The sequence below is a fragment of the Hibiscus syriacus genome, unplaced genomic scaffold (assembly GCF_006381635.1).
Source record: "Hibiscus syriacus cultivar Baekdansim isolate YM2019G1 unplaced genomic scaffold, ASM638163v2 tig00112231_pilon, whole genome shotgun sequence".
Classification (NCBI taxonomy): Eukaryota; Viridiplantae; Streptophyta; class Magnoliopsida; order Malvales; family Malvaceae; genus Hibiscus; species Hibiscus syriacus.
The window spans coordinates 1,781,462-1,808,105 of NW_024063276.1; the positions used below are offsets into that span (position 1 = coordinate 1,781,462).

Consider the following 26,644-nt stretch of genomic DNA (forward strand, 5'->3'; position numbering starts at 1 on the left):
TATATAATATTTTATATTTTTATATTAATTATATAATACAAACCCTAAACCTTAAATACTTAAACCCTAAACCCTAGCTTTTATAATTATGTATGTGTTTAATTATGTATGTGTTTTATTTTGGAGTTTAGACAATTATTTATAATTGGGTTTGAATTTTTGACTGTAGTTTGAATTGTAAATAATGTAGACTAATTTTTTATTTTTTGTGATCGCTTTTTCTATTTTTTTAATGAAAAATATGGTTTTTCTCGGGGTCGAGTTCGGGAACGGGGAAAAAAATCCCCGACGGGGAGCTCTGATAAAAAACCCAACGGGGATCGGGGCGGGATAGGGACGGGGATTTATTTTGGGAATGGGGATGGGAGAGCAAAACCTGCCCCGAACCCGCCCCGAACCCGGCCCGTTGCTGTTCCTAGCTCCTAGTATTACGTGAGCATTCAACGATAGATCCACTCCTAGTTTACGTAGGTATAATATATGTGTCCACTTTATATTCAAATTTTTTTGATTAATCATATATTTTATTAGTTGTTCACTTTAAAATTTTATTTGTTATCACTCATACATGAATATTGCACATAAATTTTATATTATATATATATATATATATATCCATGTTAAAAAATATTTCTAAATCTACCCTAAAAAATCCTTAAAACCACCTAACAGCTGGGGATGACTAATTATTGACCATGCACCACCGACTTCTGGTGCAGTCTGTCATCAAAGTTGAACTTATTTTCGTGTGCATGGATGGGACATTAAGATTTTCTCTCCGCAAACAAGTAATCCTTTAATAAAGCAACTCTATATCATTTATCCTTTCTTCTTAAAATCAGTTGTTTTTTTATTGTTAAAAATGTTATATAAGCTCACGTGGTTGAAATTTAGGAATTTGAGTTTGTAAGCCTAGTTTGAATCCTACTACTATCACTTTTGGTGGACAATCTGTAAATTCCTATGTAAATCATAATTGGGTCTTAAGTATGCTTAGGACTAGGGTTTTATTTTGGGATCTACAGTATTTTCTACAGTTCAAATAAAAAAATATTTTTTATTCAAAATTTTAAGTTTGATGTGATAAATTTTAATAAAAAATTATATTTTATTGGAGCTCGTCACCTCGAGGTGATGAGTTTGAATAAAAAATATTTTTTTATTGAAATTCGTCACCTCAAAATGATCAGTTCCAGATTCACTGTAACAAATGTCGTATTCTCCAAAATAAAAATCCGAATTAAATAAAAAACCTAGAATCCGTAATGGGCAAAAAAAAGAAAACCATGGGGGGAGTGTTAATAAAATGAGGCAATTTAGATAAAAGAATTAAATGTTAGGTAGATTAACGTAGGAGTTTATGATAAGAGATGAACTTTATATTTAATTACTTATATTATAAATTTAAGCTACGAAATTATAAAATTTTAAAGAATAAAATTAATTTAATAAAAAATAAAAATTATCTAAATTATATAAAAATCTAAATTTGTGAGAAGGCAGTCCCTATCACCCTTTAGCCCATCTCTAATTGTTATAAGAAGGTTAAAGGTTCTAATGAAAAAGTTGAGGACAATATAATCAAACAAAGAGTATATTTTAGGAGGCAAATGAATGATTAAGCCTTATTGACGACCTCATCCCTTGCTCCCTAACAATCAGGGACGGACGCACTCCAGAACCCCCTCGATCCATCCTGCTAACAAAGGTCATCAAAAGGTAGGTCAAGCTTGGGGTATTGGAGCATCATTCAATCCCATTGTTATGCATATCCAAAACACTATGAACAAGATACTACAACCATCTTTATGACGATAACAAGAGGCAAGACAAGGGGCCTTCATCTTTTGTCTGTATAAAAAATTGCAGCAAACAATTTCTATTATTTACAGCACAACCAAATAGATTTGTGCTTTTATCTGCCCTCATCTTCATCATCTCTACTAATGCAGTGTACAATCTTGACGGTAAAACCATAGAAGACTTGCCCCGTTGAAATTCACAAGCACAAATAGCATGAACAAACAGCCAAAAACATAACCAAAAGAAAAGCATACATGGTATAAGCACATATTAAATGATTCAAAATGCGTGTCAAAACATTTCTAAATTTTGTTCATTTTATAAGCACAACACAATCCCATCTTCTCCTTCTGCAGCATATCCACCTTTCGGGATAAAAATTTGCAGATGGGGAATGCTAGTTTCACCCTTTTACTTGTGTGTGCCTTATGGATGTGCTCGGGAGTATGGTGCCACTACAACTGCTCCGTAGGGTACGATTCGGACAAAATGCTAGAACGATACGAACGATGGCTGAGCCGACACGGCCGGAAGTACAAGAACAAGAATGAATGGGCGTTGCGGTTCGAGATTTATAAGTCCAATGCTTTGTTCATCGATTGCATCAATTCTCGGAACCTATCATACAAGTTGATTGACAACAAATTTGCAGACATGTTAAATGATGAGTTCAGAGCTGTGTATTTGGGTTACCAGAGGTTAAGGTTTCCACGTGAGACCAAAATCTTCCAACGAGACAAATATCACGATTTGCCAAAGAGCATAGATTGGAGAAAGAAAGGTGCAGTGACTGCTGTCAAGGATCAAGGCACCTGTGGTATGACTTATTTGCTTTGTCAATGAATTGCCAAATTTAAATTAATTTGTTTCATTGATGTCAAGCATGATTTAACATCACCTACCTTGTGATGATACAGGAAGTTGTTGGGCGTTCTCAGCGGTGGCGGCCATAGAAGGAATCAATCAAATTAAGACCGGAAAGTTGACGTCTCTTTCAGAACAAGAACTTGTTGACTGTGACACCGACTCATTTAATGAAGGCTGCAACGGTGGAGACATGACCAAAGCATTCGAATTCATTATAAAGAAAGGTGGAATTGCCGCCGACAAAGACTATCCATACGTGGGAACAGACGGCAGCTGCAAGGATAAAGAAGCTAGAAATTATGCAGCTACGATTAGTGGATACGAATTATTACATAAAAACATGGAGAAAAGCCTGCTAGTTGGAGTCGCCAAGCAACCTGTATCAGTTGCCATCGATGCAGGTGGGTATGAATTTCAATTCTACAGAAGCGGTGTCTTCACCGGAGGTTGTGGATATCAACTCAACCATGGAGTTGCAGTAGTCGGCTATGGAGAAGATGGCAGTAAGAAGTACTGGCTAGTTAAGAATTCCTGGGGCACCTCCTGGGGAGAATCTGGATATATTAGGATGGAACGTGAAGTCTCTGATGAAAGAGGCCTATGCGGTATTGCTATGGATTCTAGTTACCCTGTAAAGTGAACAGCATTTCAGGGAAATTGGCTTGGTAATTCTCTTTGCTTACTAAAATATTCACTTTTTTCATGTTCTATAATAATAATTTAAGAATGCGTTAATAATACACAGTGCCGGTCCAATGAGTTTTAATGCCCTGGGCGAGATAATAATTTTATGCACCTACACTTGTACCGTATAATAGATAAAACATAAATAATTTTTTTAAAACAAAAATGTAATAGAAATTATAGTCAAACAATATCAATACTAATACAAACCAAAACCTGCAAGGCTACAAATATCACCTAAAAGGATGCATTCGTGTATTTTTTGAAGCAAAAACCTCTATTATTTTATGATAATCAAGACTTTGTAAAAATTGACTTTCAATGCTTAGAATTACTAATCCGTTCAATCTATCTTGAGCCATCGTGCTTCGAAGATAGGATTTCAAGAGCTTCAATTTTGAAAAACTTCTTTCCGCGGAAGCAACCGTAACCGGTACCGTCAACAAAATTTTATATGCTATCAACACATTAGGGAACATATCCATTCTTCTTGCAAACTCCATTATTTGAATAGATGTCCATGGACTTTTACCTTTGTGTGCTTCATCCGACAACATTTTCTGCAAAATTTGTAACTCCATAAATAAATATTTTCCTTCCATATCAAATTCTTCACCATTTTTCAAATTGTACTCAAGATTTAAACAACATTTTTTTAGTTCGTCATCAAGTAATGAAATTAACTTTGAGCCATCAAACAAAAAACCAAATATAAACTCGAAATGTTACATTTGTTCAAGTCTAATTTTCAATTGAATAAGAGTCATATCTACAAGAATAATAAAAGTAATCATTTCGAAATGCTTCTTGAGAAGATTGTTGTTCTCTTTCGGTATTTGGAATTTCATCAAATTGTTTTTTTCTATAAGAAATACGTTTTTTTAGGAAATTGAGGTTCAACCCCAATATTATATGCTATTTCTTTAACTTCATTAATAGCATTGTCAAACCCAATTTCCCTATATTCTTTAAAGTAATTAATTAAACCCTCTAAGTTTTTAACCGCAACATCAAAAAGCATATATTTGGATTGTAATTTCTTACCAACCAAATTAATTCTAAACAAAATTTCATGCCATATAACTAAACTTAAAATAAATTCAAAACTAGAAAGTTCACCATTTACTAGTGATTCGACATCTCGACACACTTTTTCATCATTTCTAATTTCAACTAATTTTTATTAACGCTTCTCTTATTTGAGAGAATTGAGTTTTTATTGCTTTAACACTTTCAATATGACTTTCCCAACGAGTAGCGGATAATGATGTAAGTGTTAGTTTATAAATTCAACTAAAACACTCCATCTTTTTGTGGAACTAGAAAAAACATTATAAATTGTTTGACATGTACCAAAAAAGGTTTTTGCCTTGTGGCAAGAATTTACCATATCACACAAAACTAAATTTAAACTATGACACCAACAAGGCATATAAAAAGCTCTACGATTTATATCAAACAACCATTTTTGTACACCATTGTGTTTTCCTTTCATATTAGCTCCATTATCATACCCAATATTAGCTCCATTATCATACCCTTGACCACAAACATAATTAATATCCAAATCAAGAGATTTTAGAGCATCTTGTAAAATATTAAAAAGTTTTAGACCGGATGTTTCTTCTACAATTAAAAAATGAAAAAAATTCTTCGACTTTTATTGGAACACTTGCCACATCCACACATCTTATAATTAAAGTCATTTGTTCTTTGTGACTTGCATCCGGAGTGCAATCAAGAATTATAGAAAAATATTTTGCATCTTTAATTTTTTTAATAATTGCACTTTTTACATCCGATGCCAACATTTCGATTAATTCATTTTGAATTTTATGACTAAGATAATGATTATGCGTTTCTTTTTCTTGAATTAATTGAAAATGTTCTTTCATCACAAGATCAAAGTCAACAATCATTTCAAGTATACCTAAAAAATTACCATTTGAGTTTTCATAAATTTTTTATTTGTACCACGAAAAGCCAAATTATTTTTTGCTAAACATTTCACAACATTAATAATTCTAACCATCGCTTCTTTCCAATGTTCAATATCTTTTTTTATCATTTCTTGTAACTCTTTATCAATTGTTTCATTTTTATTTAACCTAATTCGTGTTTCGGTCCAAGTTATTAAATTAATCATATGATCGGAACTATTTTCATCTTGTTTTAATGTTTCACTTAAATGTCTCCAATCATTTATTCCTTCAATTGCCAAATTACTTTTAGTCCGAGAGGTTTTAAACAACTTACAACAAAAACAAAAAAACTTTATCAAGTTCTTTTGAATACACTAACCATTTTCTATCACAAGAATCACCATTTCTTAATTTACGAATAAAAAATCACAAGAAAAATGTTTCAATTTCTCTATTAGGCCCTTTTTCTATAAGTAAATCTTTCATTTTTGAATCTAAGTCATCCCACACTCTAGGATCAAAAATATTAAAATCACTTAATTTATCTTTATCAATAAATTCATTATTCTCACAATCTTTAGAATTATCAACAGAATCATTAGGTGAATCATTGGAATTTCCAATAGAATTATTAGAAGTATTAGGTGAATCATTGAAATTTCCAATAGGATTATTAGAAATATTAGGTGAATCATTAGAATTTCCAATCGGATTATTAGAAGGTTTAATCGGTCTAATAATAAATCTATCTAAAGACCCATGTAAAGAATTATCCATTTCTTGTTCTTGTTTTTTTTCATTTTCTATTTTGGGCACCGATGGTTGTTTTCGAGGTAACATATTTAAAAGTAATCAATAAAACAAATATAGTAGCAAGTAAACAATAGAACATATATATTAACAAGGAAAGATATAACCTGACCGGTGACCGAAGTTTATGTTATTGACTTGTTCTTTCTCACAATCAACTGATCTGAAAAATTAATGATGAAATCAAAATAATCTGAAGGAATTTTACAGACCCGCTCCATGAAATGCAGGATTACAGAAGTTTTATAGAGCTAGACATTTCTTGGAGTTTTCCTTGTCACTGTTTCTTAAGGCAAAACTCAACTTTAGAATCCAACCTTTGGCATTATGTAAGTAAAAAACTTACAAGAGATAATACGGAAACCAGGTCATGCAAGGACAAAAAATTAATTTAGAGGACAAAATGAAGACAGCCACTTTAACAATGCTGACAATAATTCAAGCTGCATAAAAATATGTTCCTATTTTCGAAAATCGTTATATAAGCAGAAAACGAAAGATGTGAGTCTAGTACTCAGTAAAAAAGAAAAAAAATAGTTTGGCTTTCAATAACAGCATCAATTCAAAAAGAAGTCCCAGCTTTTACAATCTTCAGCAACAGGCTGATATTGGCAGCACATATGCACTATCAGTGCCCAATATTAAGAAATTTCACACAAACCGCATGATAGTTTCATTAGAACTGTAGACACTAATTTTCGTCCACATTTTTTTATATATATACATTTATATATATAGTTTACAAATGATTTTTGAAAATACGTATATGATATATAGTTTTAAAACATTTTTTGAAACTATATATATTATATAATTTTTAAAACATTTTCGAAAATTATATAATATATAGTTTTTAAAACATTTTTAAAAAATTATATATTATATAATTTTTGAAAACATTTTTAAAATATATATAATATATAGTTTTTTAAATCATTTTGAAAACTTATATAATATATTATTTTGGAAAAAATATTTTTGAAAACAATTGTATATTATATAGTTTTTCAAAAACATGTTTGAAAATATATATAAATTTAAAATATTTTTTTGAAAATATATTATATTATATGGTTTTGAAAACCATTTTTAAAATCATATATAAAATATAATTTTAAAAAATATATTTTTTATATATATTTTTTATTTCTTTTTTTATTTGATATTTATTTATTTATTTATTTATTTCGTTTATCTCATTTCAGGTTTAAAGAACGGGTCCAAGTCCAACAATCGGGCCTAAACCAGCCCAGCAGAAATATTAGGGTTTCACATCCAGTTTCGGTCAAGGCGCCACACAACCCGGGAAACCAAGAGCCACGTGAAACAGATGGTCAACAGTGCCAACGACCGGTCGAGATCCCCGGGACTGACCCATCCCGGGGTGACCGGTCACAACGGCCACGAACGCTCTTATTTCATGACCAGACCAACAAACACCGGGGCTATAAAAGCCCCGGGTGAGGCATGCAGAGGGGGGATGATCGGAGGCTAGGCAGAACCATCGGAGCCATCACAGTAAGACATCAACCACAGTACCCACAGAATAACACCAACAGAATCAAGCCACAACCAAACGGCCAGAAACCAAAGGATCGAAACCAGAAAATCATCGAGAACCAACAGAACCGCAAAATACCAAAAATAGTAAACCAACACGAACCAAAGCAGCCAAACATCAAAGCAAACCTCAAAGAAATACACACAAAAATAAAGAAAAGAACAGCAGTAAGCTACCCAGAGCCCCGACGGACACTGGAAGTCGAAAAGCCACCGACGAGAAAGGCAAAAGTCGAAGCTTTAAGCGTAGATCTACGCCGATGGATGGATTTCTTGAGTGTTTAGGTTTCGGTTTCGGGTTGGGGGCGGCGAGACGAGCGTTTGGGGCGAGTCTTGGTTTTTCGGCCGCCGAGGCGGCGGTCGGAGCAACGAGGGCCACCGGAGTGGCGGCCGGAAATCGCCTTGAGGAGAGAGGCCAGAGAGAGTCTCAGTTCTCTCGTTTTATGAGAGAGAGAGAGCAATGAAAAAATGAGATGGTTGAGGCAGTCTGGGCCGATTTTCGGCCATATATACCCCCTCCATGCGACGTCGTTTTAGGGAGGGGGTTTCTGTAATTTAATTCGTGGGTAAACTACATCCTCGGTCAGTGTAAGTTTTATTTGTTACTATTTGGTCACTGAATGTAACTTTTGACATTTCAATTCGGGTCCTGAGTTTAATATGTTCACGTTATGATCACCAATTTATGTTTCATTCAAGAATGGCCCAGGTATTTTTCGCATGTTTCAATTTGGTCACTGTTTTTCCCTCTCTTTTGATTTGGCCACTTTCTTTTCATTTTTTTTCGTTTTGATACTTTTTTCCCTTTTTTTCGATTGCTTTAATACTTATATATTTATTTTTATCTAACATTTTCGATCTTCCTTTTTTAGAAAAAATCCAATCAATCAGAGGTAAGTATTTCGAATCGGATTTTTAAATTTAAGTTTAAATTTTTAACTTTTCGCAACTAAGACAACCGACAAATTAATTGGTACCGAAAGGGCGGTTCAAGGGTGCTAATCCTTCCTTGATCGTAACCGACTCCCGAACCCGACACGTTTCTGGTACAACGCAGATTAGGTAAGATGGTGTCCGACCCACCTAAAATCGTTTTAAAGTGGTCTGTGGCGACTCCAATTCATTTAATCCAAGTCGAAGCCCGATTCCGGGGCCCAACCGAAAGACGGTTCCGACAAGAACCATGGACTTTCTAAAGTTATTAATGAGTGCATTGCATGAAGGTGAGCAAACAAATTGCAAATATATAGAGCAGCTTTTCAATTTGAATGAAGGTGAGCAATGTATTCTGTCCATGCATGATGCATCTAACAATGCAGAATCCAAAACATCAAGATGATGTTCCCACAATCAACAATCTAATCAGCATTCTTTATTAAAGCAAAAAATAATCATCTTAAGGCAACAAAGGATTTTTAGCGCTGGCCCCATAGAGCCATTCGTCTTAGCATCATTTAACATGATCAATCACGGGAATTAAAATCAAGAAAAACACAAATCAGATTAAAATGAAGGCAAAATCAAGCATGCCCAGAACAACAAACATCAAATCAAACATGAACAACATGAAGAACTGAATGAATAATAAATTGAAAAACTCAAAAACAAAAATATCATACCACTGACACCTCCTCCGAAGCTTATGAAAAAATGATAATTGAGAAAGATCTTGGACTTTGGGTTTGAGGAAGAGAAGGGAAAGAACCAAACAGTCACAGAGCTGGCAAATTAAAAGGTGGGAACGAAAAGGAAATAAACTTCGAAAAATAAACGTGAATTATACTGCACTGGTTAATTTTTTTGGTAATTTTTTTCATTTGAGCTTCAAGGAAATTAACATTTGGATAAGGTGTTTTGGGCTAATTTTTTGGGGCTAAATATATATATATATATACACATTATAAGCACTAGGAAACTGATGCCCTCAAACATGCTGTCCTGGGTTAAGGCCCATCTGACACATGTATTGGGTCGGGCCTGATAATACATTTTGAGAAAAATATGTAAACTTCCTCAATATATGTAGCCATGCACTAATGTAATATATATATGAAGAACTTGAAATCATCCCACCCGAAGATGCTCAAAATGAAAAGATTCAAGCCACATTAAATCAGTACGAAGAATAGTTTCACATGTAACTAGTTGATGTATCAAGCATTACAAACTTTAACGAAAGGCAACACAGAAGCCAATCTAAGATTCATTTGTAAAATATTGTTTGGATCATAGTTGATGACAGCTGATTTCCCAACACATACTTTGGATCACCCAGTGAATAGCAATATACCATTCTAAGCAAGAAAAGTAAAATCCGTCAAACAAAAAAGCATTGCAAATTCAAAATTGGGACTTGTCAAGGCTGTCAAAACAAGGATGATCCATTGCTGCTTTTGCTGATGTTCTCTCTGCAGGTTCATATTTAAGCATTTTCTGCAATAACCAAAATGCAGCAAGCTATTAGCCTAAAAAATGTGCAGGTAATGCAGAAGTAAATCGATAAATCACGAACATGGAGATTTATGTGTTATATTGTTATGAAATTATATGCAACTTGAAACTGACCTACTTGTTGGAAAAATTATTGAATGAATTGATGCTATTTATAGCTAATTACTAATAAGTCATGTCACTTGATGAATATACTTAATTTTTGGTTTAAAGTTGCATCCATTCAATCATACTTATTCAATAATTCTCTACATGAAAAGATTAAATCATTTCATGAAAAGCATAAGTCCTTTAATTGAAAGATTAAGTCATTTCATCGAATGGTCTTAACCCTTCAATCCATTTTCTCCTCTCTATATATAGGCTAGTTAATGCACATTTCTAAAATATAACACAACACAAGTTACAAAGACAACTTTGAGACAAAATTCACAAAGTTGAATTATGATAATACTTAGAAAGTTCATTCCAAATTCGTTCTTTCTGGTGATAGAGAAAGGCAAGATTGTGTTTGACTAATCAGTACGGTTGTGCTTACTATTGCGATCGTTTGTTGTTGTATCCAGGGAGACCGACGTCCAACGTTACTCAAAGCACCGAGGAGAGGACGAATTTGTCTTAAGGAAACTGTTCATACATGCCTCAACAAAATTCTTCTTCGATTTATGTTACTCTACTCATCCTATTCAGTGTCTAAATATGAGTAAACCAATTTCTTGCCTATACTTTAAGTTTTATTTATTTTGCTTAGTTCGATTATAAAATAATATTTGTTATTATTATTATTATTTTATCTCGGATTAACCATTTTGTTTAACAATCTTAAGACATATTCTTTCTTATTTTAAATTCTCGACAAACTTGATTATAAGTTTATTCTTAATCGTACGAATGAAGCAAAAAGAATTACTGCCATAGGAGGAGCATTCGAAAGTTATCTTTTTATATGGAGATTGTACTTTATGTGGTGAAGTTCACATTCCTCAATAATAAATTGAGGTTTTGAAAACATATTCAAATGACATGGGGTAAGATAAAATGTCTATCTATAAGGTAACCTTGCTTTAATGTATTAATGATGATTATTGATTACTTGCAATGCAATTGTAAATTCAAAGAAAAAATTGTGGTTCAAGGAAAATTCAAAGAAATTTGCAAGTCAAAGTTGCATGTTGATTTTTCATTTAGAGTGAAGAAAGAATCGACATGTTGGAAAAGATTTCTATCTCCAAAGAAAGGTTCTTAAAAATCATGTCGACTTTCACGCATTGAAGATTGATTATGCGTTTAGTATTGATTTTGGTGCAATTTCACTTCAATAAATATTGCTTTTATGGTGAGAAATTTCTATCACATAAATTTATAATGATTTTTCAAATACACAGTTTTTTAAAGTCATCTTAACCTTGGAAAAGGTTACATATCTATTGGGTTTTAAGTCATATTAAAATTCATTGATTTATTTACTTTTTGGTGTTATTACATGAGGAAATGAATAATTTGACGAGTCATTTCTAATGGCTAATAATTGTGGTGGTTGAAATCACATTGACCGGATAGGAAGGAAATTGCACGTGTAAAAGGCTCCTAGAAGATTAACAAATAGTTATATTCATGCTCAATCCTTAAGGAAGTTGAAGGCATTATGGATGCATAGGGTAAGACCCTATTAACTTTGTGTTATGACTTCAGAACCTTTTGCAGATTCAAAGAAAAAAAATCTCTATTTTATCTCGTCGACAAGCCTTGATGTAACGTGATAAGGCTCATATTTTTTTTGACGAATGGTGAATTTCGATCAAGAAATCAAAATGGAATGTGTATTTATACATTGAGATTATACTATTGTTTCGGATTTTATTAAATTCCCACCATTCAACAGAAGTTAGTTCTGTTTCGAGAATTAATTTATTAAATTCTCATTGTTCAACAGAAATTGGTTCTGTTTTGGGTTTTAATCCCGTAGTCCAACAAAAGTTAATTTTTTTTCGGATTTTAGTTTTAAATCCTGACATTTAACGAATTCAACAAAATAGTGTTGATAGTAAATTTCTGTTTCAGGTTTTAGTTTTACTAAATTCCCGCCGTTTAACATAAATTACTCAATTGTTGGATTTTAGTTTTGACTAAAATTTGTTGCAATAAATAAGGTATTGAACAGAATTATAATGTCTTTGAACAAAAATCAGGCCTATAATTTTGTTTCAGGGTTTTAATCGTTTGGAGGTAACACCATTGTTACAAATTTTGTTTTAGAATTTTAATTTCTAATTACATTTTGTTTAACAGAAACAAACGGTAAAATAAATTGAATTAACTTTCATTTATTGTTGGAATATTTACAAATTCTGGTTACGTGTTTTAAACGAAACAATGGTAACCACTGATTCACCTAACTCGTGATTTGAAATGTTGATTCCTATTTAGACTTTGAATAAAATTCAATGATGTCAGTGGTTGTGAGCCACAACGAGAAGCATGTGAAATTCATGGATAGAATTTCAAGACAAAGTGACATAAGATGTTATATTTAATCATGCTGAATATGGTCAAATATAGGATAATCCTCCTATTCATAGAAAGGATGAGATAGACATTGTTGTCATTAAAACTTGAAAGCATTTTAGGTTTCTATGTCGTTATTACATCTTGAATGGATTGTCAGATACACCATATGAAGTGTATAGTATCCATAAGATTGCTAAAGAATTATGAATGTCATTTGACCATGTTATGAGTTGTGGAGGAAGCTATTTTATTAGCAAATTACCTTTAAATAAGGCAACTTCAAAAAAAATAGGCCATACACCATATGAGTTAATGAAATGTAGAAAACTTTCCTTAAACTACATCAAAGTGTGGGGGTGCCTTGTATAAGTATAATGGTAAGTCGAGACACATACGTCGTCGACATAATATTAATAAACAATTGATCTCAACTAGAGTTAACTATATTGATTTTTTAAGATCAAAAGATAACATTGTGGATCTGCTAAACAATGAGTTGAATCGAGATCAAGTTGATAAACATCGAAAGGAATGTGACTAAAGCCCATTAATATTTAAGGCGCTATGTGAAGGACAACCCAACTTAGTTGACTAGAGATCCCAAGATCTAAGTTCAATGGGACAACCTAGTTGCATAGTCCTTGTAAGGTCATTATGGGGGTTCTTATCCCCAAGTCCATTCCTACGATGAAAACAATGACTAAAACGTGGAAAAGGTTAAGCAATTCTTTTAATTACCACTATGTGTTTTGGTGAGCCGAACAACATAAGTCACCTATGTGAGAGTGAAGTGAAGCTGCTTCAAAGAGACTATTGGGGAATAGTTCTCTAAACTCTTACAGAACCAGGAGATGTCAACGACTATATAGACATAACCATGAGAACCAAATTCTTGTCAGTGAGATATTTTTGTGAGTTATGTCATCGCTTACACTAACGACGAGACAGTTCAAGGACACACGTCTACTGGACAGCCAATAAGGTAAACATATTTTCACAAGGGATGATTCAAAGGGGGATGCCTACCTATCATATGCAAATATCGAACGTAGAATCTATCACTATATCGAGTTCATTCCTGTGGAGGATTGTTGGAAAAATTATTGAATGAATTGATGCTATTTATAGCTAATTAATAATAAGTAATGTCACTTGATGAATGAACTTAATTTTTGGTTTAAAGTTGCATCCATTCAATCATATTTATTCAATAATTCTCTTCATGAAAAGATTAAATCATTTCATGAAAAGGTTAAGCATTTTTCATCAAAAGGATAAGTCCTTTAATTGAAAGATTAAGTCATTTCATCGAAAGGTCTTAACCCTTCAATCTATTTCCTCCTTTATATATAGGCTAGTTAAGGCACAATTCTAAAATATAACACAACACAAGTTACAAAGACAACTTTGAGACACAATTCACAAAGCTGAATTATGATAACACTTAGAAAATTCCTTCCAAATTCATTCTTTCCGGAGATAGAGAAAGACAAGATTGTGTTTGACTGATCACTACGGTTGTGCTTACTGTTGTGATCGTTTGTTGTTGTATCCTGAGAGACCGACATCCAACGTTACTCAAAGCACCGAGGAGAGGACAAATTTGTCTTAAGGAAACTGTTCATACATGCCTCAACAAAATTCTTCTTCGATTTATGTTACTCTACTCATACGATTCAGTATCTAAATATGAGTAAACCAATTTCTTGCCTCTACTTTAAGTTTTATTTATTTTGCTTTGTTCGATTATATAATAATATTTATTATTATTATTATTATTATTATTATTATTATTTTATCTCAGATTAACCATTTTGTCTAACACTTCTTGCAAGATGCTAAGGGAATAAAATTAAACGAGTAAATGGCAGGCACCAATGCAATTACATTCAGTTCCTTCTTTTGCTGTGCGTATACCTATGCATAAAGATGAGTCGACAGATATAACTGAGAAATTTCGTGTATACTGCTAGTTGATTGTTATTCCTATTCTTAAATAGTTTTTACTTTTGAATACTCAGACCATTGCTATAATACTAAATCACATGCAACGAAGAGTCGAAGTGGATTCTAATTTGCTTCAATGGTTTTTCTCTCTATATTCTCTACCCTTTTGGTCCTAATCACAAGTGGAGTCATGATCATAGCATACTTGGATGAGTGTCGAAGAATGAGAATTTGAAGACCCTTTAGGCTTCCTGAGAAGGTAGACCTATGCTTGGGTATGTGCCGAATACAATTATCGTCCAACCCTTTTCTCTAAACTTTTTCATATATTTTGAGGATCATATTCAATTATCTATACTATATAATTGTAACTAAATCTGTCGGATATGCATATTTTAAGAAATATAAAGAATCCAAATAAAATACAGCAAATTAACAAACTTTCTTTTTATAATTATATCGGATATAAATTTATAAAATCATTACATGAACACATAAATGAACTTTATTGGTGCTTGCTTGTTAGCAGCTTAATAGAAGCACCAAAAGAATTTTAAATCCTACCTCTTTTTCCCCCCTTAAACTATAATATGTAGCATCGTTGATGCTAAAAGGAGACTACTTCATCAACTATAGTTTGTATGAAATAAAGAGGGGGAAAGAACGAGTTCATAGTAGACAAAGCATAAGTATAATATGATGTTTTGTTGTAGAAAAAGAATAAGAACATACGGATAGAAGATCAACCCCATCAGGAGACACAAAATTATTGGAATTTGCAAATTCCAAAATCGGTACCTAAACGATTATACGTCATCTAAATATTAGAATTTGCAAATTCGAATATACATTTAAATTATGATTCTATTAGAAAAAATTTCAAAAAGGGAATTATTTTGTGTGACTAATCCTCAAAAACACACTCATTGTCAGTTAAAGCGCGTTTTTATATATTCTCCATACAAAATGTCATTATCATGTTTTTCTTAAATTATTTATTTAATATATAAAAAATAAAATAAAAAAAATCACTTGAATATATATATATATATATATATATATTATTTTTTAAAAAGAAATAAAATGTACATATTTAATATTTTTAGAAATTATCCAAATACAAAAAGGATACTAATTTGTACAAACAATTCTCAGAAACACGTTCCTTATCAGTTAAGGCGTGTTTCCATGACTCTCCTCACAAAATAATAATCTTAAAGAAACATATTCATTAACGAAACCAATAAAATATATCGAAAACCAAATATATATATATATATATATGTATGTATTATGCCATGTAAATAAAATAATATTAGGGCTATAATGAACATGCACAATAGGGCAACACAAATAAATTCGAAATTTAACTAAACAGGTCTACGAAAAGAGACAGAATAAAAAATACTAAAATATGGATGAAATATACGAATGATGAGAGCCATAAATAAAATATATTTTCGGCACTAAAATACATTGAAAATAAAGTAATATTAAAGAAATAATAAAAAAGGCATGAAAGCTAAACAAATATCAATACACGAGGGCAAATTTGAGCAGAGACGAACATAAGAAGACGTGACAAAACAGGACCAAAAGCAAAATAAACTCACGACAAGCATACAAAAGCATATCAAGACAAAAATAAAATAATGAACGGATTAAGGTACATAAACATGTATCATTTGAAACAATGGAGTAAAAATAAAATGAAAATAAGCATGCATCAGGATGTGATAAAAACTAAAGGAAAATGAAAGTCAAAAAGTCAAATAAAATTAAAAGGAACTTGAAAAAGTCAAGGGAATTATTAAAATCCATTAAAACTTGAAAGGTTTACAAGTGTAAAATATCCAAAACTTAAATGAAACAAAAAAGTCTAACCCTAGGTCCAGAGCAAAGCGACACCTAATGATAATAATAACAAAAAAATAAAAATAACAACAAAGCTTTATTAAGGCTAAAGTTAAAATCAAACCCGCGTTTACATCACTTTCTGCCGCCGCTCAACTTTCTTGATTTGGGTTATCTCAGGAAAGGTGGATTAATATACTATTAATATATGACGTTATCGGATGTATTAAAAGATATTTGATAAATTCGGTTTAGCATTATCGGAAATATCGAGTAATAATAATGTAATAGGTGGAAATCATGAAGAAATATTAAAAAATTTAGCAACCGACAAACTTAGCTTGTCGGTTTGTGTCGATACTTTATAAAAATATATTAATCCATAACAATATAACAGGTAAAAAAATGACAAAACCGGTCTATAAATGACAAAACAGGTAAAACGCTACCGGATATATTGAAAGTGTCGATACTTTATAAAAATATATTGATACATAACAATATAACAGGTAAAAAAATGGCAAAACCGGTCTATAAATGACAAAACATGTAAATCGCTACCGGATATATTGAAAGTGTCGATACTTAATAAAAATGTATCGATCCATAACAATATAACAAGTAAACAAATGACAAAACCGTTATAAATGACAAAACAGGTAAAGCGCTACCGGATATGTTGATAGTGTCGATACTTTATAAAAATGTATCTATCCATAACAATATAACAGGTAAACAAATGACAAAACCGGTCTATAAATGACAAAACAGGTAAAACGCTACCGAATATGTTGATAGTGTCGATACTTTATTATAAGTAGCGACACTTTTGGAATTTAAAAGAGAAGAAGTTATAGCGCTAATAAAGTGTCGATACTTTATAAAAATGTATCGATCCATAACAATATAACAGGTAAAAATATGACAAAATCGGTCTCGAAATGACAAAACCGGTAAAGCGCTACCGGATATGTTGAAAGTGTCGATACTTTATTATAAGTATCGACACTTTTGGAATTTAAAAGAAAAGAAGTTATAGCGCTCATAAAGTGTCGATACTTTATAAAAATATATCGATCCTTAATAATATAACAGGTAAAAATAAACCGGTCTCGAAATGACAAAACCGGTAAAGAGCGACCGGATATGTTGAAAGTGTCGATACTTTATTATAAGTATCGACACTTTTGGAATTTAAAAGAGAAGAAGTTATAACGCAAATAAAGTGTCGATACTTTATAAAAATGTATCGATCTATAACAATATAACAGGTAAAAATATGACAAAATCAGTCTCGAAATGACAAAATCGGTAGTAAAAAAGTGTGCTTGTGTGGTCATTTTTATTTCAGAATTTTCATTTTTTAATACAAAAAGTTAGATATTTTAAGCAAAACCCAGTAAGAAATCCACCATGTTATAAGTTTCTCAAAGAACAAAAACCCAGAAACAGACATCTCTCAACGCAAACTTATGATATACTCTTATTATCTCCATAAGATAAAGTTAGGTCAGTTTTAGTTTTATTTTTTTTTTGTTAGGATTTTGTGTCATTGAAACTATTGATTGAAGAACTCAAACTGGTGCACGCATAAGTGTCGATGCATTTATGAAAAGTATCAATCCAAAAAACACCAAAATCGATAATTATTATGTAACAGGTAAATTTACAATGTAACCGGTAAAAATATACTGGTTAATTAGCAAATAGGTTTACATTATGTATTGACACTCTATAATTATGTGTCGATACTTTTTTCCCAAAATGAAAGCACAACGAGGTGCACACATAAAGTGTCGATACATTTAAAATTGTATCAATCCCAAAAACATCAAAACCGATAATTAAATGTAATAGGTAAATTTGCAATGTTACCGATTTAAATATATCTGTTTAGTTAGAAAATAGGTCAATATAAGCGCTACCTATTACATTATATAAGTTTTACCTAATATATTATTGTACTTGATAATATTTCCGGTTAAATGATATAACATAACCGGTCTAAATTTTAACCGATCACTTATTTAACAGGTCATGCCGTTTTTTAGCCGTTTTTTAGGTGCCGCACAGCAGAAGTTCCCTCTTGACTTTTGTTTCATTTTTTTGAAAGAAAACTAAACAAGATCCAAAAAGGCTCGAATCTAAACATGAATTAGTAGTGGAATGTTACCTTCGACGTTGGAAGGTTACTAGTCTCCAGTGAATAATGACAATGTTCCTTCGACACTTTGAAGGACTCCCCCTTCAGTGGAACAAACGAAGATCTTTAAAGATAAGATCTTGGTTCTTTTTCTTATATTTCTCCCTGGTTTTGGTTACTCGATGGTTTTTTGTTTCCAAAAGGTCCCTTTTTTGTTTTTGGTTGCTAATATCTCACTTTGTAAAAAGTCTGTATTTCTCTTTTTTTTCCTGATGATAAAGATCCGATCTTTTTCTTTCGATGGTATTCCTTTTTTTTGAAACAGAGATGATGATGGGTTTTTTTGTGTTCCCCCTTGTCCGGTTATGCTTCCTCCAGAGATTATGATTTTTTTGCTTCATTTTTTTGTGATATCTGTGCTCTGTTGATAATGGGAAACAAAAACCGATGCCCCCTCTTTGACTTTGCTTGTTATATTTTGATTTCCTAAGGGGAAGAAAGCCACATTTCTATATTTTTGATGTTGTATTAGCTGCTGATGGGAGAAAATCTTCCCATTTTTCTGATATTCTCCTTGGTTTTTGATTTGCATGTGAGAACGAGGCAAAACACCTCTTTGGTGTTTCGAGGCAACCAAGACCTCTGGGCGATTTGACCTAAATATCAACCTATAATCTTAATATGCTCGATATAACACTGTTTTGCCAATATTTCTCAAAGTAACACTTTTTCGGCTGATGTGACAATAAGGTGCTCTCCCGAAAATGTTCTTTAATCGGATTTGCTGATGTAGATATCAGGCGCGCTTCAGGGGAAGTTCTTTCCAGTTGATGTGGTACTACGATGGAAAGAGCGTTTCAGGGGATGCACATTTCCTTTGTTTTTGAATTAGTGTTTAAGTTTAGGGTTTAAGGTTATTATAAATTGATAATTTATTATGTAATGAGTTTCAGTTATGATTTAAGAATTGTTGAATGTTATTTTTTAATTTTGTATTTAAGGTGGAGTAATTTTAGGTTAAAGTGTTATATGTTTCGTTAAGGTGAAAATAGTGAAGGATTTGGTAGGTCAATGGTTCGTTAAGGTTGTGTAGTTTAAAGTGCTTTAGGGTAAGGTTCAATTAAATTGAAAATGTTAATCACTTGAAGTAAGAGGTAAGTGAAAAATTTAGGTAGAAAATACACATACGTTGGGAAACTACGGAAAGTGCAATTACATTGAAATATTAGAAACAAAGACATTCATTGAAATAGAAAATACAATTACATAAGTAAGGGTTAACAGTTAAGTGATAATAAAAGAGCTGGACATTTTTTCTTATTGTGCTCGATGTTTTTGCAATGCCCACATCTTTTTTGTTCTGTTGACCTCTCCCGAATATCCATATCACAATGTATTCAAGTGAATTTTGGACGACTTGAGTCTCTCAATAGCAACAAATCTGGTATAATTGTAAGCCAAGTTTAAATCTCATTTGGGTCTTTTTCGTTACCTATGGGCGGAAACTCAAATTCATATACCTTGAATACTTGTGAAAGTTGGTATGAGATTAACACAACTTTTATAATCCAAATGAGAATGTGAGCAAGCTGTTATGACATGAGAGCATAGATATTTGAGTGATTGAAAGAAACCACAAGCATACCACCTCTCTTGCAGATTAACTCTGAAAGAGTTAGCTTCAATCCCTTGAAGAGGACGTGGCATTTTGGTTACATGAAATAATTCACGGGTGCGAGAAAAATTTGTAACCAACATGTCATTTGATGCAACCACTTTTTCTGTAAATTAACTACTAGTCTTGGGTGATAAAAATGGTCGTTCTGCATCCACGTAAGAGCTTGTCCACCGAGCTTTGCAAATAGTTGACCCAAACGAAAATAAGTCGTTTTGACCAACGCCATGACTTGTAAATGACTTGCCCCCTTTAAGGTTGAATTGATTGCTCCAGCTGTCATATGACTATAGTGATTCCCCCATCATAAGCATTTGTCCACATTTCTTTGTTGATGTCCATAATGTACTCCTATCCCTTCTTATTTTTGCCAAACAATTCTTGTAGCATAGACTTAAACCTTTGAGGTAAGAGTTTGTAACCTAAGCCATAAGGAATATGTAATAGTTAATATGAAGTATAAATAAGTAATATGAAAATGATTGAAAAAATGGAAAAAAGTAGCATACCCATGCGCATGACTAACTGACGTTCATCATTCTTCTTGTATTTTCCATAATAGTTTGCATCAATATGACAGACACAATAACGATGTTGAACATGTGGGGGTTTCCACATTGGACCCAAAGAGTCCATTGCTGCTTTTATCCCTGCTCCTCGGTCTGAAATGATGCATACGAGTTCCCTTGTGACAACAAGTAAACGTAAAGTTTTAAAAAAAAAAGCCCAATACTCAGTGTCTTCTGCTTGAACGAGGGCAAACACAACAAGAAGAATATTGCGGTTACCATCTTGAACCACAACCAATAATAAAACTTGTTTGTATTTCTCATACAAGAAAATACCATCAATTTGGACATTTGGTTCACAATACTTCACTGCATTAATACAGTGAGGGTAAGTCCAAAAAAGACAGTAAAATTGGCAGCGATCGCGAACCACTCGATCATTCACGTAATGATGTTGAGTTTCGAGCTCAATAATTGTCCCGAGATTAAGTCTTTGCATAACTTGAAACTAACTAGGCAGCTCGTTGTAAGAGGAATCCCATTCTCCATGAAGTTTGACAATGGCATTATGTTTTGCCTTCCAAGCTTTTTTTATAAGAGACATTGTACCCATATTGTGATTGTATAGCAGAAATCAACATTGCAACAGCTATATGAGAACTTTGCTTCACAATGGGCATGATAGCTTGGCAAATAATGTTCGAGTCTAAGTTGGGATGGTCTTGGTTTATACCTCTTGCACAACACGTATGAGGACCGTTATATCTGGTTAGTTCCCATAAGTTGTTCTTCCTCTTTCTCTTTGATACACGAATCATCCACTTACATCTGTTGTCATGTTGGGCACAGTAGCAAATATATTTCTCTGTGGTAGATCGATCAACTTGGGAGTAAACTTAGTTACAAATATTGTAACTCTTTATTGCCATCATTGCTTCCTCTTTCAATGCGAACTCCATTCCAATATATAAGTCACTATCATTGACTGATGACTGAAATCCATAGTTACAAACATTACGGAGATCCGAAATTTTAGGCTCGTACATTACATCATAATCAACCCCATACATATGTGCAGGAAGTTAGACTGGTTTTTTATTTATGGGAACGTCATCCTCATCATCATCAGAGTATACGTTAAATTGTGGTAAGTCAGGTTCAATGAATAATCCCGTTTCAGCACTACCTGCACACGAAGAGGTTCTTCTGGTGGAGATTAGGGTTCCTCATATAATCCAATATTGAGGTCAAAAAAGTTACTGCTTACGTGTCCTCCTCTTGAACTTGAAGATATTGTATCATATGGGTTATGAACAGACTGATGTGTCGATGGCATTTCCATGTGTAACTCGAAAACAATGAAAGATAAATGTCTACCCCTTGAAGTAGAAGAGATGTTTCTATATGGATTATTGGTGAAGCCACGTGGGTTGAGATTATAATTAGTTGCTGATGAATGCCTTCCTATTAAACTTGATGGCATGACATCTAGTATTGGATTTGCCATTAATGATGTGAAATCATTACAGATAAGTTGTGTCATGCTGTCAACTTGATCAGCTTGATACGCAAAGCCATAGTGAGAGGAATATGAGAGACCACGTGACGTACGAACCTCAATAAAAGTGGCATACATTTCAATAAGAGATTGTGAACTTCCCATATGAGCATCAACCATCATAGTAACATCATCATCGTTGGAAAGCTGAAATGATGTATATGTGACTGGAAAAAGTTCAGTAGGAAATCTATATTGAAGTGAAAATAGTCTTCTCCTACCTACAACACGAATTTTTAATGAAATTTTTGTGATTAACTCCTCAAGAGTGATGTTTCTCTTCAAGGTTAAGGGAATATAATGATCTGATTAAAAAACAACCCCCTCATCAGATTCATGAATTTCTCCATCATAGTAAACAACAACAGAAAGACGACTAATTTTTATAGAATATATGTTTGAGAGTTTGAGAATTTTAGAGTATGAGAGATTGAAAGGTTGGGAGCAAATATGTGTTTTGAAATTTTAGAATATGTTGCATTTAATAATGTCTATAATGGGGGCACTATTCATATGAAAACGCTTCTTGTGGGATACGTCTTTCTTTTTTTTGTCAGCAAATATGTTATAATTGCCCTATTATGTGTCATATCCCCCGGTGGGGCACTATTCACATCAACACCTATTATGTTTGAGGGGACACAACAATGTGGTGAAAGCGCTTTTTATGGGACGTGACTTTCCTTTTTTGTCAGAAAATAGGTTATAATTACCCTATTATGTGTCATGTCTCCCGACGAGGCATTATTCACATCAACACCTATCATGTTTGAGGGGACGCAACAATGTGGTAAAATTGCTTCTTGTGGGACGCCTCTTTCCTTTTTGTCAGAAAATAGGTTATAATTGCCCTATTATGTGTCATGTCCCCCGGTGAGGCACTATTCACATCAACACCTATCATGTTTAAGGGGACGCTACAATGTGGTGAAATCACTTCTTGTGGGGCACACCTTTCCTTTTTTTGTTAGATAATAGGTTATAATTGTCCTATTATGTGTCATGTCCCCCGGTGGGTACTATTCATATCAACACCTATCATGTTTGAGGGGAAGCAACAATGTGATGAAAGTGCTTCTTGTGGGATGCACATTTCCTTTTTGTCAGAGAATATGTTATAATTGCCCTATTATGTGTGATGTCCCCCGACGGATATTATTCACATCAACACCTATTATTCGTTATAGAGTTTGAAGCTGTTGAAATACAATTTTTTTTTGAAAAGTTTGTACAAATTTATTCAATAAAAAATGAATCAGTCATTCGGATATATTAAATATTATTTATAATATATTAATTATTATTTAAAGTTAAAAAGTGAAATTTACTACTCATTCTACTCCAAAATTAAGTCTTATTGTGAAAATATTTTTGAATTTTTTTTTACAAGGCAATGTAATTTAAGTTTCAATTGTAATGTCACTTTCTTGGTAAACTTTAATTGGAATATGAAGTTGACTTTGAATTTCGAATACAATTTTAAATTTTAATTGGAATATTAAGTTGAATTTGGATTTGCATTTTTAAAAAATTTAACAAACATTTAATGTTGAATTTAAATTTACATTTTAAAAAATTATTGTAACAACCATTAAACATTTAAATAACATTGCAAAATTACATAAAATTTTAAAATACAACTATTAATATACGTGACTGGATCAACGATGTCGTCTTCTCGAATGAGTTCCACATGGCGGTGGTTGTCTATTTCGCTGAGGATTTCTTTGTATAACTTGCTCTTCATTCTCCTCATCTTCACTATCATCATCATCATCGACATTTTGTTCATTCGACATGGATGATGATGAAGGGTATGTATAAAATAACGACCCTGGAGGAGTGTTATTAACAATCTCACCACTCAAAAAGAACTGAGAAAACTGTGAAAATATTGGCATCAATGTCTATGATCCACATGGAGGTAGATGTGTTTGTGGAGAAGCACCGCTAGCCAAATAAGATGCATATGAACCATATGTTGGATCATTAAGCATAGGAGTATATACACCTCCATGGGGTGTCATAAAACCCTGCGGGCTGGGCATGTAACCTTGCGGGCTAGGTATGTACCCCTGTGGACTAGGAATGTAACCCTGTGGAGATGACATATGAACTGGTGGGCTTGGCATATACCCTTGCGAAGATGGCATCTGAACTGGTGGGCTGGGCATGTACCCCTGTGGTATCATCATCGGTGGAGATGATGAATATTGTGATGGTTATGGTGGTGTGACTAATGCCAAACCGGTAGCGGCTTCTCTCCGTCCACGAGTCAAGGGACGATGATATTGTGACGGTTGACGTCTATCTCGGATCCTATGAATGCTCACCCCTCGTTTTTATTAAACCAATGAAGATAGTTATTATCCGTAACCATCTGACCAGTTTTAGCGTAAAACTATTGGGGGCAAGCGTTTACCAATGCAAATCTCTGTGTTTAACCTCTTTATTTCCTCGTCTGTTTATGTTATGCATGTTGTCTAAATTGATAGGTGTTCTAGTAATATATTACGTACAACAAAACTGACGGGCACACGATCAATCGGATGCCACTCAACAATAGCATAACATATAAGTGGTACAACTGACATCCAAACATCTAATGGCCCACTCAGGTGGGGTGGGATGCAAGCATTTATTTCATCGCTCGCATAAGGTATCCACTGAAACTGAAACATAAATATATAATTCTAATAAATATAATATTCTAATTATATCAAGCATTTTAAATTAAATTATTCATATTTAAAGACGTACCTCAGACCCAACTTTTTGATCAATAATTAAACGGATTTCCTCTAGTTCACTAAAGATATCTCTATGACTCTTTCTTTTCATCGACCACCTATGAAATATAATATAAACTAAATATCACCATATTTAATTAAAAATATTTAAATCAAAATTTAGTTATGAAATTACCTCAATAATAATGGGAATGCATATGGCTCATTAACGATCGGGCATAAGAAAGGCATGCAGAATCATGCCCATGATTGGAGAAGCATCAAACATCCACCGATAGAAACTTTACTATAATTTGTTGCATGACACATTTCTCTAAAGAGAAATGCCAAAACTGCGACATCCAAACTGTATCTTCCCGCTTCATCGAAATCAATAAGATGACGCAACCACATACAATGCACTTGGTTGCGAGATTTTTTCGGGCATCAATATTCCTCCAATGATTCGTAGTATATATGCCTGAGCACATGCCTTTGCTTCATCCTCGGAAGCATTTTCATTCAAAACTTTAAAATTGGCTTTTAGTCATGATAAAGATATTCGACCTCCAATGAAATCTAGCGAAGAAGCTCCAAGATACTCCATGCATAGTGAATGCCAATCACCATCAGCCACACCACACGTAATATTTCCATCAACGGGAAGCCCCAAATGTATTGAGAAATCCTCCAATGTAATTGCACATTCTCCACATGGAAGATGAAATATGTGTCTCCGGTCTCCATATCTCAATTAATGCAGAAATTAAGGTGGGTTCGAGTTTGCAACCGCCAACAACTTCCGCAATTTACCCGAACACGACGGAAGACATATACGACCAAATACATGTTGGTGTCAGTATCTTCGTGTTTCGAATAAATGTCTCCAAAATACGATCATTTTCCTAATTAATAAACATTCCAAAAATTTAAAATTAATATAAATTCATGATAAATTTAAATTAAAAAAATTAACAAACATTTACATAAATTTTAAAACAAATATTACAATATCACTAAAATAAATGTAGCTCTCGAGAGAAATAGTGAAAGAAAAGACAAGGCCCATATCCGCGATTTTTGAGAATCCCCTTCTCCTTGTCAAGTAGAAGGTTCTGGGGCTTGAGATCGCGGTGGAGGACGCTGTGGCTGTGGCAATTGGTGATACCTTTACAAAGCTGAAAGAGAAATGATTGAATGATGGAGGGAGGGAGAGGTCTGGGGTTGGGACACTTGTGATGGAAATCAATGAACTTATTGAGATCGGTGTCGAGGTACTCGAAGACCAAGTAGAGATTGGCCTTGGAGCCACTATTTTTGTTGGTATCGACGAGCTGGATGCAGAGGAGACGAACGATGTAGAGGGATTGAGAAAGAATTTGAAGGAGGGAAACCTCTCGAAGAGAGGTGGAAGGGACACCTTCGTCGTCCATCACCAGACGGGTCTTCTTCGGGGCAACCAATTGGCCAATTGCCTTATCTTTCGCCTTGTAGACCTTGCCATACGTGCCCTTCCCTACCATCTCTAGCTTCTCGTACTTCTCCATTTTTTCTATGGTTTTGATTTACTTTGTTTTCTGGGCGTGAAAATGAAATCAATCCAGAAATTGATTTTCTATTTTGC

The 26,644-nt window shown here is 33.2% G+C and overlaps 1 protein-coding gene and 1 pseudogene across 1 annotated transcript; one reads left to right on the plus strand and one right to left on the minus strand.

Annotated features, from left to right (window-relative positions):
* Window positions 1–2,144: 2,144 nt before the first annotated feature.
* Window positions 2,145–3,310, plus strand: LOC120176288 (ervatamin-B-like). Its single transcript, XM_039182735.1, has 2 exons — window positions 2,145–2,620; window positions 2,721–3,310. Exons 1-2 carry the CDS (start codon window positions 2,191–2,193, stop codon window positions 3,308–3,310), a joined length of 1,020 nt encoding a protein of 339 aa, XP_039038666.1. The 5' UTR covers window positions 2,145–2,190.
* Window positions 3,311–9,986: 6,676 nt separating this feature from the next.
* On the minus strand, window positions 9,987–26,567 carry LOC120176218 (annotated as a pseudogene).
* Between the last annotated feature and the right edge of the window lie 77 nt (window positions 26,568–26,644).

Coding starts and splice junctions, on each gene's coding strand:
- LOC120176288 (XM_039182735.1), top strand. CDS start 2,191: ATGGGGAATGCTAGTTTCACCCTTTTACTTGTGTGTGCCTTATGGATG. Junction 2,621..2,720: donor CAAGGATCAAGGCACCTGTG/GTATGACTTATT, acceptor GTGATGATACAG/GAAGTTGTTGGGCGTTCTCA.